General features: G+C 27.0%; 1 protein-coding gene across 2 annotated transcripts; it reads right to left on the reverse strand.

Annotated features, from left to right (window-relative positions):
* Positions 1 to 313: 313 nt before the first annotated feature.
* LOC130946315 (cycloeucalenol cycloisomerase) lies at positions 314 to 7005 on the reverse strand. Of its 2 annotated transcripts, XM_057874996.1 has the most exons (9): positions 6737 to 7005; positions 3245 to 3397; positions 3008 to 3156; positions 2688 to 2771; positions 2404 to 2460; positions 1958 to 2068; positions 1692 to 1883; positions 1154 to 1251; positions 314 to 735 (listed from the first exon to the last, which is right to left on the reverse strand). In XM_057874996.1, exons 2-9 carry the CDS (start codon positions 3252 to 3254, stop codon positions 543 to 545), a joined length of 894 nt encoding a protein of 297 aa, XP_057730979.1. In that variant the 5' UTR covers positions 3255 to 3397; positions 6737 to 7005; the 3' UTR covers positions 314 to 542. The 2 variants fall into 2 exon arrangements, with proteins under 2 accessions (XP_057730979.1, XP_057730981.1); XM_057874998.1 differs by lacking the exon at positions 6737 to 7005 and having other exon boundaries at positions 2419 to 2460.
* Between the last annotated feature and the right edge of the window lie 8266 nt (positions 7006 to 15271).

Raw genomic sequence — 15271 nt, forward strand, 5'->3', positions numbered from 1 at the left:
AAGATAGTACAATCAACAATTTTTTTATTTAAAAAAATATTTTTCATTTTATATCATTATAAAAGAAATTACGTTTTGTGCTAGTAAAAATGGTAAACCTTAGATGTAGCAGCCACATACTCTCCAAGTGACAATAGCTAATTCATTTGGGACATCAATTTTGAGGCATTGTGATTTGTGAACAACGTTTCATTGCTGGGTTCAACGGGTAATTTGCCATATCTGTGTTTTAGCAACAAGAGTAAACCACATTCTTTCGTGGAGAACTAAGTTTCAAATTCTCCAAAATATATTTATTTGTTAAGAGAGCCTCTAAAGAACAACAAACAGGAACTAGATATATTAAGTTCAATTGTCACATACTACAAGTTCAACCATGTTAACTTGATGCATCAATACAAAACATTGGGGAAGATCAAGCATTGGACAGTGCAAGCATTACAACAAGGATTTCCTCTGCAGACCATAATCTGTGTCTGGATTACATTACTATGTCACGGAAATATAATCATTCCATTTCGTAGTTCAATCGTGGTAGACTCTCATGTTAGATTGGCATGTCTTGAAAACCAGGGTAAACCGGATTGAGGACACTGTTTGGCATCTGGGATGGGAACAATAGGTCCCAAAAAGATGCGCCACAAGTCGAGTATTATTGTGACCAGCATCGCAGCGCCTAAAGCATCAACTGCAACTCTAGCCAAGTCCCATTTATCCCCAGGTTTCTCATCAATCCTGCATATTCACATGAATCACCGTCAATGACAATAACATTAGTAGAACAACAAACTAAGTCTCATCCCACTAAGTAGGTTGAGTTTAAGTTGTCTTAGGTCTAAGGACAGAAAATTAGACTAATTTTGACTGGGTCAGAAACATTTTGTCCATTTATCTATCTGTCTCGTTTTCAAAATAGCTTTGTGCCTTCCAATGTCTTTATATTTCTGTCCTAGGATAGCTACCAAATAGGACATTATAGATTAGATGACATCATCGAGTCCGGTCATAATCACATTTACGTTCAATATTAAAACATTCACATATTTCCCTCTTTTTAATGGCATGGTATGCAAGTACTAATCTCCCAGGAAATAAAGGGGCATATATTTAAAGCAATGCAAACATAGAAAGAGCCAACTTGATTAAATCTTACCTTAGAAACATTGGAAAGCTTACGATAAAGTAGATTGCATAAAATAAAGATCCAACTTTGTACATGGAATCCCGATCCACAAATGAATAATAAGGGAACTGCATACAGCCAATACAAAACATCATTCTCAGAGACATACATTCCGTATTTGAAGACCACGTGAACAACTATAAATAAAAGAATTCACCAAGGCTATTTTACAAAGTGGATACACAAATTTTGCAATAAAACGGGGAGGCAAAATTTTACGCAGTGCACATGGGAGCCATGACTGAAATGAAGCACGCAAAATGTAAGCACCAAATGAAAATGTGGATTCCATACAAAAATGCATTGAAAGTTATTGTGAGGGTAAGACTTTGGGACTATTCATTCTTATAAATAAAATGTTAGAAGAATAACATGGAATATTGAATATCTAATGGCTTTGAACTTCAAACTCAATGACAGCAATGAATGATTAATATAAAAACCAATGCATGACTAAACAATGATCCTAATAATAAACAATTAGTAATTTGGTTTGTTCATAGCATACATTGGAAATAGCCAGTGTCTCCAGGTATGCGATAAAATAAGAGAGAGCAAGAATCCATGCTGCTTCAGTAGCCCATCGAATCGTTTCTGGCAAATCAGCAGTAAAATGTCGCAGTCGACGTAGTGTCATGTTTGATGCAACATGGTAAAAGAGGAAGCAAACATGAGTGAGCAAGAACGTTGTGTGTGGTACCTGCCACCACCAAATAAAGAAATTCAGCATAGAGCCCGGACTCCCTAAGAGATAATTTCAAGGCCTTGGCTTACATCGTTCATTCTCCATGATGGGAAAGTATAAGATGCACCGAGAACGGTGAAAAAATAATGAGTCCAGAAATAATTCCCAACATAACTGAAGAGTACTATCCAGAGGCTGGCCTGTCAGAATAAGGCATGTTCATGTTAGGCTGAAATTGATTAAAGATAAGTTATACAATAAGGTTGGCCCAATAAATCCATAGTACATTTCATTATAACTATTCTTTTTCTTTCTCTTTTTTTTTTTTTTCATTTTCAGGGTACACATACAATATTAAAATAAGTAAAACTTTTGTGTATCATGGAACAAATAGATCTGAATATTCAAATAAAAGGAAACAGCCAAGTGCAAGGCCCTATATCAAGAAATGAGAAATTCTATCCAAGTCATCTCCCATTTCTTTTCTACATCTAGACTTGGAAGGTAAGAAATCAAGGGTACTCAGAAGCCCTACACACTTAACACTTGCCTTAACCCAATAGCGATCCTTCCAATGCAAGTTTCTATCAGCCTGCAAATTTTATATTATGGGAAACAGAATCACTCCACAATCATATAAACTGTATCAGCAGGAAGATAAATTACATTTTGGATGCATCAGTATCAAATCAAATCACATAGTGTGGCACTAACACACTGAACAAGTGAAACATGCACTTGTTTAGCCCACAAAATGTAGTTGAATGCAATATCCAAAATAAGGATTGCAATTAACACCATAAGATAATTTGAGTATACCTTACCAACTAGCAGCATTGGTATCAAGAATGAAGGAACAGCTGAGACCAATCCAAGAAGCAAATACTCCAACTCTGTGAAGTTCTGCCAAGTACCATGGTTTTCTTCTTCAATATCACACAAACTATATTTATATACACATACACCAGAATAGAAAAATAATAATAACCAAAATCATTCTTACAGCGGAAAGTATCCAAATTTCAAATCCACTGCTTAAAACTCATCTAACACATTAATCTGACTGGATCAACATGTATACATCAATTCTTAAACAAAGAGAGTGATAGGAAGTTCGAAAATGGAAAGAGTAGGGTTACCTCGTAGAGTTTGAGGGGAACAACAATGCCGAGACAGAGTGTGAGCCAGAACGGTGTGTACAAGAGAAAGAAGTGTTCTCCCCATCGTTTGCTTTCGTTCGGTGACAGCCACAAACTCGAAGAACAAGAAGATGATGATGAATCTTTTTCTAAACAGAGAAAAGAGAGAGTGTGTGTATCAGATTAAATTATTAGGATTATTAGGGATTGAGATGAGAAATGGAGGATCGTTCTTACCGTGAACCATTATGGATCTGTGTGGTTTGTTCCTTGTTGACTCTTCACACTTCACTCACTCTCTAGAATGATGATGAAGACGCTTCTCTCTACTAACTTGAGGTAACCGTAGCATATCTTCGATTTGAGGATTTGGCTTCCATGGAAACACTTCTGTTTTTTAGTATATAAAAAAAAAAATATATATATATATATATATATATATAATATATATATATATATATATATATATAAAACCGGAAGAAGTTAAAGTTTGATTTCTTGGTAAATAAAAATTTAGTTAAATTATTTAATTATTTTTAATTATTAATTTTGTGTATAATTGATTGTATTTGAAATTTTATTTATAAAAAATTAAAAATATAAAAAATTTAGTTAATATAATATGAATTCATTAAATTGGGTGCGTTTAAGCTTTAAAATGAGAGTGGTAATTTTGTGCGCTAAATAAGTAAATATGTAACTCTTTATAAATAATTACATTTTATTAAATAAAAATCAAATCAAATATTATTATAAAATACCGATAGATTTTGATAAATATAAAATACGTTAATAAATAGATAAGTAAATACCTTTTATGTTTTAAAATATAACATTTTAATTTATAAATATAATTTTTTTAATTTTAAATAGAATATCTAAATATACAAAAGTATAAAATATTTTTATTCATTAAAATCAATAATTGTGTAGTAAAATTTTTATAATATAAAAAATTTATATTAAAATAATATTTTAAATTATAACATAAAAATATAAAATAATTAAATTTTATTTTGAGTATTTATTCATTTTGATCTCTAAAAAATTTTGGACCGGACACTTTAGTCTCCAACCAAAATTAATTACCTAATTGGTCCCTCTCCGTTCGTTAGTCACTTAAGTCATTTGCTCCGTCAACTCTAACGGATGAAAAAATAGTTCCTAACAACTCTAGCAGGGGGCAAAATGGTTCCTAACCCCCTTTGTTAAAAAATGACACTGTTCTTCCCCAATTTTCATCATATCTCGCAAAATCCTGACAGTCTAACACTACAACTTCAAACTACATGTGCACACTCTGCAACTTCAATGTTCACAAGAAGAAAAATCCTCAACTTGTTCTCAACCAATTCATACTCAAAAAACTAATAACTATGTTTCTCAAATACTTGTCGTCTTCGATAGATCTCATGAATCTAGACAGCAAGTCCGATTTGTTAAGATCCGTCATCCTCGTCACCATCTCCCTCCTCCTTTGCCCTATCATCTCCATGGCCGCATTGCCCACCGCTTTGATTGCTTTCTTCATCTTCTTCTCTGGACTAATGTTCAGTAATCGCTTTAGTTTCCTTATGAGTGGTGACGACGATATTGCTCATTGTACTAATAACTTGGATGTGAGGTCGAAACTGTCTGCCAGCTTGAACTCCAGAAGGAAAGGAATGGAGCACTCGGGGTCCATTCTAAATGAGAGTTTCATATGATGTCGAAGGAGAATCTTCTCGTGATATTCTAATGTCCAACAATCTATATTGCTTGCTGGAGAATGAAGAAAGACGTTCTCCTTGGGATAGTTGTAAAACTTGATCTTGAGGATGCGGTAAACATTGTCGGGGTTAGAGATGATGCTTTTATTGAGAACGTGGAGGTGGATGCTTCTAGTGAGGGAAGTGCCGAAGAGGTGGGTGTACCAGTCACAAAAATTTAGAAAGTATGTGGTTTATGACATATTGAGGTAGGTGCGACACACGTGACAGTTACACCATGACTTGATTTTGGAGTTATAGAGGAAGAAGGAGAAGATGGAGAAAAAGAACGTAAAAGTGAAGAAGAAGAGTATGAATGTTAGAGTTATATGAGATATGATGAAAATTTGGGAAGAACGGCGTCGTTTCCGAACAAAGGAGATCAGGGACTATTTTGTCTCCTATTAGAATTGTCAGAGAATATTTTGTCTTCGGTTAGAGTTGACAGAACAAAGAATCTAAGTGACTGACGGAATTAATTGTTAGAAATCAATCGAGTAATTAATTTTAGTTGAAGACTAAAATGTCTGGTTCAAAATTCTTTAATGATCAAAATGGGTAAATACTCTTTTATTTTTTATTACTTGACAAATAATTAGATTATTTTATTAAATTTTTTTTATCTAACTATTTTTTTGTTAAAAATAATATTATATAATATAATTTTTATGAAAATGTAATTTATTTAAAATATTATATATAAGGTTCTAAGAACCGGACCGATTATCAAACCGTCTATTGGTTTATTGGTTTATTAATCCAACCGGTCCAACCAATAGTTCAACTAGAAAAACCATTTATAAATAGAATAATAAATAAATTATAAATAAGCATCCTAAAATATAATTATAGTCTAATATAAATCTTAAAATATATTCAAAATTTAAAACACTACATAAAATATTATCAACCAAATTTACATGATCTTATCAAAATACAAACTCAAAAGTTAAATAATAAAAAAAATACCTAAATATTAAATGCCAACATGAAGACGCCCTTAGTATATATTACATTATGGAGTACAAAAGAAATTTATAACAAATTGAAAACGAGAAAAATATAAAAAGGTACTACTAAACAGATACGGTAAGCAATAATAATAATAATAATAGAAAAAAATTGCTTAGGTTGTAAATACTAAATATACAAATCTAAAAAGCCAAGCCTTATCCCAAATGCATGGCTCTGGTTTTTCTCAAGTTGTCATGTATGTTAAATAAATGGTCCACACATGTGCACTGGCTGCAGCAATTGTAAAAGCAATACCAAACCATTTACAGATCACCAAGAAAAATAGTGACTGAATTGAAGTTATATATCAATTAAAAATCCCATAAAAGCAAAAGAAACATAGAAGGTATTAACAAAGGCAACTTCATCCGTGTTTATGAACCTGTAAATGGACTGGATCGAATTTGAAAGTAACAAAATCAAAATAGGAGGATTGGTAGGCAAGTTATTAACAAATCATACACAAAATTAAAAACAGCAGCAGTACAAATTATCATTCAGCAACAAACATTATTACATTACAAAACAGCAACAAGTAATCCCTAATCACACTGAACCTGAAATTTCAACAGCGGCAAGTAATCCCTAATCACACTAAACCTGAAATTTCAACAAACATTACAAAACAGCAACATTAATCCCTAATCACACTGAACCTGAAATTTCAACAGTAGCAAGTAATCCTAATCATACTAAACCTGAAATTTCAACAAACATTACAAAACAGCAGCAAGTAATCTCTAATCCCTAAACAAAAATTTCAATAATGATTTTATTTTCATTTTTAGCAGCAGCAAGAAATTTTCAACTAAAATTTCAGGAAGTAAAGAAAGAGCAGCAGCACAAAATCAGCAAAAAATAGCAATTTCACAATTTCCCATTAAAAATCAGCAAACAGAGGCAGGCTCTGGGGAGAGAAGACGGAGACACGAACAAGAACTGAAGAAGTGAAAGCAGTGACACTAACCTTCGACGGAGATACGGACGGCGACCGGGGAGACGACGAGCAGCGCACCGCGAGCTGCTCCAAGCCAAGAAAAGCGAGCACGGAGGACCGACGGAGGACAGGGGGAAGGAGGACGCCGAGCTACAAGAGAGAGCTTGGCCACGGACGGCGGCAGCACTGCGGCAGAAACGTTGTAGGGAGAACCTAGGGTTTTGATTTGAGGATTTAACTTTGCTTCAGAGTTCAGACTTCAGAGTGATTCATGAATTGTTAGTGGGGTGTTGGGGGAAGGGGGTGAGGCCGTGAGGGAGTAAAGGCTAGGCAACGCTACGGGGGTTTTTTTTTTTTCCCCTCAAAAAATCCAAAACGGCGCCGTTTATCAAGAACCGGCCGGTTATAAGTCCGGTCCAACTGACCGGTTCTCGGCCGGTCGACAATTTTGTAGTGGTTTGCAAGAGAACGGTTATTAGAAGCAGACCGAACCGTTTTTATCACCAGTTTTCGGTTAGACCAGTTCAATTGGCCAGTCTGATTCGGTTTTTAGAACATATAAAAAATATTGAGCTTTTTCATTTTTCCATTTTTTAAAAACCTTTTGAATTGTATTTTTTTTAATTACAAGTTTATAACATATAAATTTTGATATTTTACAATTTAATTTGATTTGAAAGTTAAGTTTGTATTTTAATTAGAGGAGTGTTAGTGAGCAGTAAATTTTGTGATTTATAATCATTAATTAGTTTTTATTAGTATTTTTAATGCTGTGAGATTACATCTAATGATGTGAAATTACTCACTTTTCTTTTACTAGTTAAGTAGTGGCTAAATTTTAATAAAAATACTGGTTCATATTTTTTTTAATTATTATGTCTAAGCGTAATCTGATAAAAATTTATTATTAGATGTTTAAGTCTAATTTGTTTAAAAATTTGTCTTAAAATTGATAACAAATGAAAATTTTAAATTGAACTAAAAATTTAAATAGATTAAAATCTAATAAGATACAAATATTTTTTATATATTTATTAAAACATATTTAATAAATAAATAATAGATAATAAAATCTTTAACTTTAGGTCAAGCAAGTCAACTAGTCCAATTTAACCCTTACTTTCTATATCATTGACGCACTTCATGATCATTAATATTTTCATAAACCTATCACTTGTAACTTATTTCGTCGAAAAAATAATATTTATATCATTTTTTTATGACAATAGACAATTTTTTATCTTTATTTATCTTTATCATCATTTTTAATACTAAAAATAAAATATGTATAGAAAAAATTAATTCATGTAATATTCTCTATTTACAGGACCTAGCAAAGAACATAAAACATCTCTCTTTTAGTTATGTCAGTATCTGTACACAGTACACTTGACATGATTTAAGAATGAAAAATAAATTTTGTGGATTAAAATAGTATTGACACATACAATATTATAATATATTCCAAGAATTTTTCAATAAAATACTTATCCAATGAACTTTAAATTAGGAGATTGCTTTCTCTATTTCTCACTCTTTTTTTTCATGGCATTAGCTATGCAAATATATATATATATATATATATATATATATATATATATATATATATATATATATATATATTATATATATATATAACAATATATAAAGCCAATACAGAGAGTTGACCATGACTTTGGTGTCCAATTTTTTTGGACTATATTAACCCTACAATAAACTATTTAATAAAGCAATTATAAGGACAAAATACATAAAATTTGTTTTAAAAATCTAATACTTCCCACTACAATAAAAACAGTTTTGTTACTTCTATTAACTTTCCACTAAAATGAAAACAGTTTTGTTACTTCTATAAATATAACAATGCATCTTCCATTGCCTCCATCCACTGCAGTTTGGATTTTACTTTTCTATATTTTTCTTGCTGTTCTGTTCTTCTCCTTTCTTCAACACTCTCGCCTCCATCCTCTTCCATTGCATTAATCCATTGCAGTTGCAAATTTCATTGAGTTACTACTTTTACGCATAACATTCACTTATATCTCTTCTCTTTAGTTTACTTATCTAATCTATATTTTCAGTCATTTCTCTACTTTTTTTAATTTATTCCCAACTTTTGACGTATGAAAATAGTACTGTATCTCCTTTTATTTTTATCAATTTAATGTAAAAAAAAAAATTTTTTTGTCTTATCAATTTGATGCAGAAAGAAAACAGTTTCTTTTTATTTGATATCTGCTTTTATTTTTTATATGTCTTTGACTATTAATGATTGAATGAAAAGTTTCATAAATATTTTGTTAATTATTTTTAAATGCTTTGTAATAATTTTTTTTTTATTTTCTAAAATATTGATTATGTAGAGTATTATGTTCGAAATTTGAATACATAAATATTTACTTTAAAACTAAATTAAATTATTAATTTTGTCTACCACAATATTAATTTTTATTAATTATTAGTTTGACAGATAACACAATAAATGTAGCAATATAAAAACTTTGTTAATTAATTTTTCAAATAATTTGGCGACCTAAAATAAGAATTTTGTTAATTGATTTTATTAATTTCTTTTTTATTTTTAACCTATTTTACATTAGATAATATTATTTTTTATTAATTATTAGATTGACATATAACATTTAAATGTGGCAAGATAAAAACTATGGTATACATTTTTTATTGTTTCAACCTTTATGATTATTTTCTTCTCTTTATTTTTCTATTTCATGAGCCATGTAAGTTTTAATTTATTATTCTCTCTCTCTCTATCTATATATATATATATATATATATATATATATATATATATTATACGTCTAACAACAATATATAGAGCCAATACAGAGAGTTGACTATGATTTTGGTGTCCAATTTTTTGGACTATATTAATCCTACAATAAACTATTTTGGAAACTAAATTATAATGACAAAATAGACATAAAATTTATTTTGAAAAATCCAATAACTTCCCACTAAAATGATAGTTTTAAAAACTGTAAGACAGTCTGTAAATTGCTAATAAATAAAAAGAAAATAGACTGGTATGAATATCAATATCTTCACATTCTTCATCATCTTCATGCTTTGTTTAATTCTATGTTAGTTTTAGTTTATATCGTTTGTTCTGTCATTGTCTTCATTCTTTATCATGTTCATATTTTGTTTAATCTTATATTAATTTTAATTTATATCCTTTTGTTTTGAGTACGTTATCCTTTCAGTGGTTTAGTTTTTACTTTTCTGTATTTTTCTTGCTATTCTATTATTCTTCTTTCTTCAACACTCTCGCCTTCGTCTTCTTTCATTGCTTTCATCCACTTATATCTTTTCTTCTCTTTAGTTTACTTATCTAATCTATATTTTCAATCATTCATCTGCCTTTTTAATTTATTCTCAATTTTTGACATATGAAAATACTACTATGTCTTTTTTTTATCAATTTAACGTAGAAAGAAATATTTTTTTTGTCTTATCAATTTGATGCAGAAAGAAAACAGTTTCTTTTTATTTGATATGTGTTTTATGTTTTTTATATGTCCTTACCTATCAGTAATTGAATGAAAGAGTTCTATAAATATTTTGTTAACTTATTTTTTTTAAATTACTTTGTAATAATATTTTTTTAATTTTTTTAAATATTGATTATGTAGATTATTATGTTCAAAATTTGAATACATAAATATTTATTTTGAAAATAAATTAAATTATTAATTTTGTCTACCACAATATTATTTATTTTACATATTGGCTAAGTTATTTGATTGGCATATATATAGGACGCAAGAAAATTCGCACCCATCAAACATTCGTTAAAAACATTAATATGTTAATTTCCTAAACTATCTAAGCTATTAATTATGTAGAGTACTGGATTTGATATTTAATTATATAGAGTACTATGGTTGACATTTATTAATTTTCTAAATTGTATTGCAAAAAAATCAGTTAATTTTATATTATTTATTTGTCACATAATTAACATATAAAAGATAAAAAAAAAAAAAAGCCTACACCTATCAGTAGAATGAAAATTTCTCACACATATTTTGTTAACTTCTTTTTTTTTATTTGTATTCTTTTTTACATTGGATAATATTATTTTTATTAATTATTAGTTCGACATATAACACAACAAATGTAGCAATATAAAAACTTTGTTAATTAATTTTTTAGAATTTTGTTAATTGATTTTGTTAATCTCTTTTTATTTTTAATCTATTTTACATTAGATAATATTATTTTTTATTAATTATTAGATTTACATATAATAACATTTAAATGTGACAAAATAAAAATTATGTTATACATTTTTTATTATTTCAACCTTTATAATTATTTTCTTCTCTTTATTTGTCTAACTCATGAGCCATGTAATGTAAGTTTTAATTTATTATTTTATATATATATATATATATTCTATTTTGTAAACCATTTTATTTTAATAGATTTTTTAATTAATTTATTTTATTGTATTTTTCTTTTACTTTAAAAACTTTAAGGGTCTAATGATCTTCCGTTTAAACGATTCTAATTATACGATCAAGAAGTAGTTTAAGAGAATAGGTTTGAATTTTGGTAATTTATTAAGTCTAACCTTTATACAAAAAGTTAAAAATATTCTAAAGTCTGAACTTAAAAAATTATTTAATAATAAAACTGAGTTTGTTCAAGATTGGAGAGAGAGAAAGAAAAAGTTAAAATTTTTTAACTAATTACAAAAATTCACCACCATCAAAGCCATTAAATTTGAGTATATTAAGTGAGGATTAATAAGAAGCAAACCAGAACGATAAATCTAAAAGTTTTTTTATCTCTCTTTATATAGTGTTTCACTTTAAGTAACTATTTTAAATAGATAGTATTCAAATAACAAACAAAATAATAAAAAGATTCGCATTAGATTATGAAAGTTAATCTCATCCTTATAATACAATGGCATTATTTCATAACATGTAAAATAAAATAATAAAGTACACTTAAATTAATGTGCACAATAAAATAAATGTAAAACTTAGATAATAGCAGTCAAATATGAATAGCAATGGTTGCCTTTTTGTCCCAATGTACTATATTAAATTGCGACTTAAATTTATAATTAGTAGTTTAAAAACTTACAATTATGTATTTTTTTATTATTTTAGTTAAAAGTAATATATTTTGATATTGTTTTTTAGGATTATTGACATCAAATTTTGATAATTTGAAAAAAAAATTTAAATGCTTTATGTCTTATTTCTTTTAACAAAACTTCAACAACTCATAAAAGTTATCAGAATAGATAGTTATAAATCAAAGTGATAGACAAGATTGAAAGTTGCGATAATAATACTTGGTGATAATTAATTACGGTCGGGTGAAGAGAAGGTGGAAGGAGAAGAAAAAAAATGAGAAAGGAGAATAAGGTAATATAATAATAGCGATGAGACCATGACAAGTATGTGTATAAAGAATAATAAGAAAAAAAAAAGTGTTTGATATAGTAAAGGGATATAATAAAAATATAAGTAATAATTTTGAAAAATAACAAAATTAAAGATAATTTAAAAAAATTAAATATAAAATTAAAAGAAAATTAAATATTTTTTATCAATTAGAAATATGCATGAAGATAAATAGTGTTTTAAATATAAATTTTTATCTCGACTTCAAATTAAATACTATTAAAAATAAATAACTAAACTTAATAACGTTTATAAATAGTTAATTTGTAAATAATGCTTTTAAATTTTTATTTTGATTTTGTTACCTATAATAACAACATACTAAATTTGTTTAATATCTTATTTAATTTAAATTTATAAATTTTATACGTTCTAAAAGTTAATTTGATAATTTGGATAAAAATTTTAAATGCTTATTTCTTACTTCTTTTAGCCAAATTTCAACAACTCATAAAAGTTAATATAATAGATGGTTATAAATCGAAGTGATAGACAAGATTAAAAGTTGCGATAATAATACTTGGTAATAATTAATTACGGTCGGGTGAAGAGAAGGTGGAAGGAGAAGGAAAAAATGAGAAAGGAAAACAAAGAAATATAATAATGGTGATGAGACAATGACAAGTATGTGTTTAGAGAAAGATAGTAAGAGAAAGAATAGTGTTTAATATAGTAAGGGGATATAATAAAAATATAAATTAAAAATTTAAAAAAATAATGAGATTAAAAAAATCTAAAAATTAAATATAAAATTTAAAAAAATAAAATATTTTTTAACAATTGGAATTATGCACGAAGATAAAGAGTCTTTTGAATATAAATTTTTATCTCGGTCTCAAATTAAATACTATTAAAAATAAATAATTAAACTTAATAAAGTTTATAAATATTAAATTTGTAAATAATATTTTTAAATTTATATTTTGATTTTGTTACACATAATTTTTAATTGAATAATATTGAGGCGGTTATATAATTATTTTTATGGTCAATAAATCTGATAGTTTTTCAAAACTCGAAAAGTTATTGATAAGAAGATGTATAATGAATTATGAATGATTTTTTCTAAATACACAATTTTTATACTCTCTTATTTTTTTTATTAATTATTCTTACAGTTTGGTATTTAAAACAAAAAAAATAAGCATTCATATTTCTTCTATCTTTCACTATTTATAAAAAAATTAAGGCATCTTCATATTTAGATTCATATTTTGACCTACCACTTAAAATATATGAAGACAAATATGAATATTCATGACATTTAAGTAAAAATTATTTTTTGTAAATAACTAACATATATTTTGGTTTATGTATACTCTTTTTAAATTAGGATAATGTTATTATCATTTTTTAAATTATATTTTTTCTGATAATATATATACCTCTCTATTGCAAGCTTTTATAATTTAATATTTAAAGATTTTTTATAGTAATTTTAATTTTAATAAAATATGATATAAATAAGATCACATCAATATTAAAATAAAAAAATACTTATCTAATAAATTTAAAAAGAAAATAATATATTAACAAAAAAATAAAATTAATTTCTTAAAAATAATAAAAAAGCGGCTGAACAGGCACGATAGTACCTGTTGAGCCGCTAGTATATATATATGCAAAAATCAACAACTAATTTAAATTTTGTCAGAATTCATCATCTTCTATTGAATAGAAATTAAAATTGGTCAAAAAATTTGTTGGATACACATCATCTTCTAAAAATAAATCCAACTATTAAAAACATAATAATTATTTTTTGTTAGACATGGAAAATATAACGATTAAGCTATCAAAAGTCAAAATAACTATGCCTTTTTTATTTTTTGAACAGTAAAATAACTATGTATTGAGTGTGATAAGTGATGATTAATTTTTTGTTTTGTGATGAAAATATCAAGCTCATATTTTTCTTTGGTTAATTTTCTAACTTCCTTTTTCGGTGAGATTCTCAACCCCAGCTGATTTTCTATTTTTCTATAAAATTTATAGAATTGTAGAAAATAAATTGTTGTTTAATGGGTCTCGATGATAGGTTTACAAAAATATCATTTCTTATTTTTAAATTTAGATCCAAAAAAAGAGTTTCACATTCAATTAAAGACCCTTTTTATATGACTAAAAACAAGCTCATTTCCATGAACAATGAATACAAAATGGGTCTTTCATTCAAACATTTAATTGTACCAACAAAATCAAGCACTTTAAACAAAAACCATTACCCAGCCCGAACAATAAAAAAAAAACAAAAACAAAAACCCTTAACATTGTGCATTGCAAATTTGCAATCACTACTTTAAAATTTTTAATAATAATTTTTTTTTAAGAGTGAGACTCAAACTCGCAACTTCTAAATGAGTAGAGAGAGATTATGTCATTTAAACTGTAACTCATCAGCTATTTGTTTTAGTATGTTCCTCAAACTAAGTCTATCTTTCACGTGGCTATTGCTATTGCCTATTCAATTGCCTTTTGGATCAATATGATGGTGAAAAAAAAAAAAACAAACACTGATTTTACTAAATATGTAAAATATAAAAAAAATATTATTATTGTTATATTTTATTATTATTATCAATAAAAAATATTAGGTAAATATCTCCGGTGTTAAGTGAGTGAGGTTGATTTTATTAATCTATATTTTTAAAATTTCACTTGGATTTGACTAAAATTTTTTTAAAAGAAAATATTATAAATAGGTCTATTTACTGTCTAAATAATAAAATTATAAAAATTAAATCTATCATTTGATTGATTTATCAATTTTTTGATATATTTTTTATTATTAATCTATTAATTTTTAATTATTTTTTTATCTTAAATCAGATCGATCTAATAGTTGATGTTTAATTAACCTGGTTAAATAAGTTGATTCGAAATTTAACCAAACAAATAAATCGATCTGATAATTAAAAAAGCAAACACTTATATATTACCGATTAACTAAATAATTATATACAAATCAAAGTTCATGTTCATGGCTGCTGAATAATTTGAGCAAATAGATACTTTCTCATCCTCTTATAATTTTCAAAGATATTATTATTGAGAAGTAATTTCTTTGGATGAAAATACTGTTATTTGTATATTAAAATTAGATATTTTTAGCTTACATAAT

The sequence above is a fragment of the Arachis stenosperma genome, chromosome 8 (assembly GCF_014773155.1).
Source record: "Arachis stenosperma cultivar V10309 chromosome 8, arast.V10309.gnm1.PFL2, whole genome shotgun sequence".
Classification (NCBI taxonomy): Eukaryota; Viridiplantae; Streptophyta; class Magnoliopsida; order Fabales; family Fabaceae; genus Arachis; species Arachis stenosperma.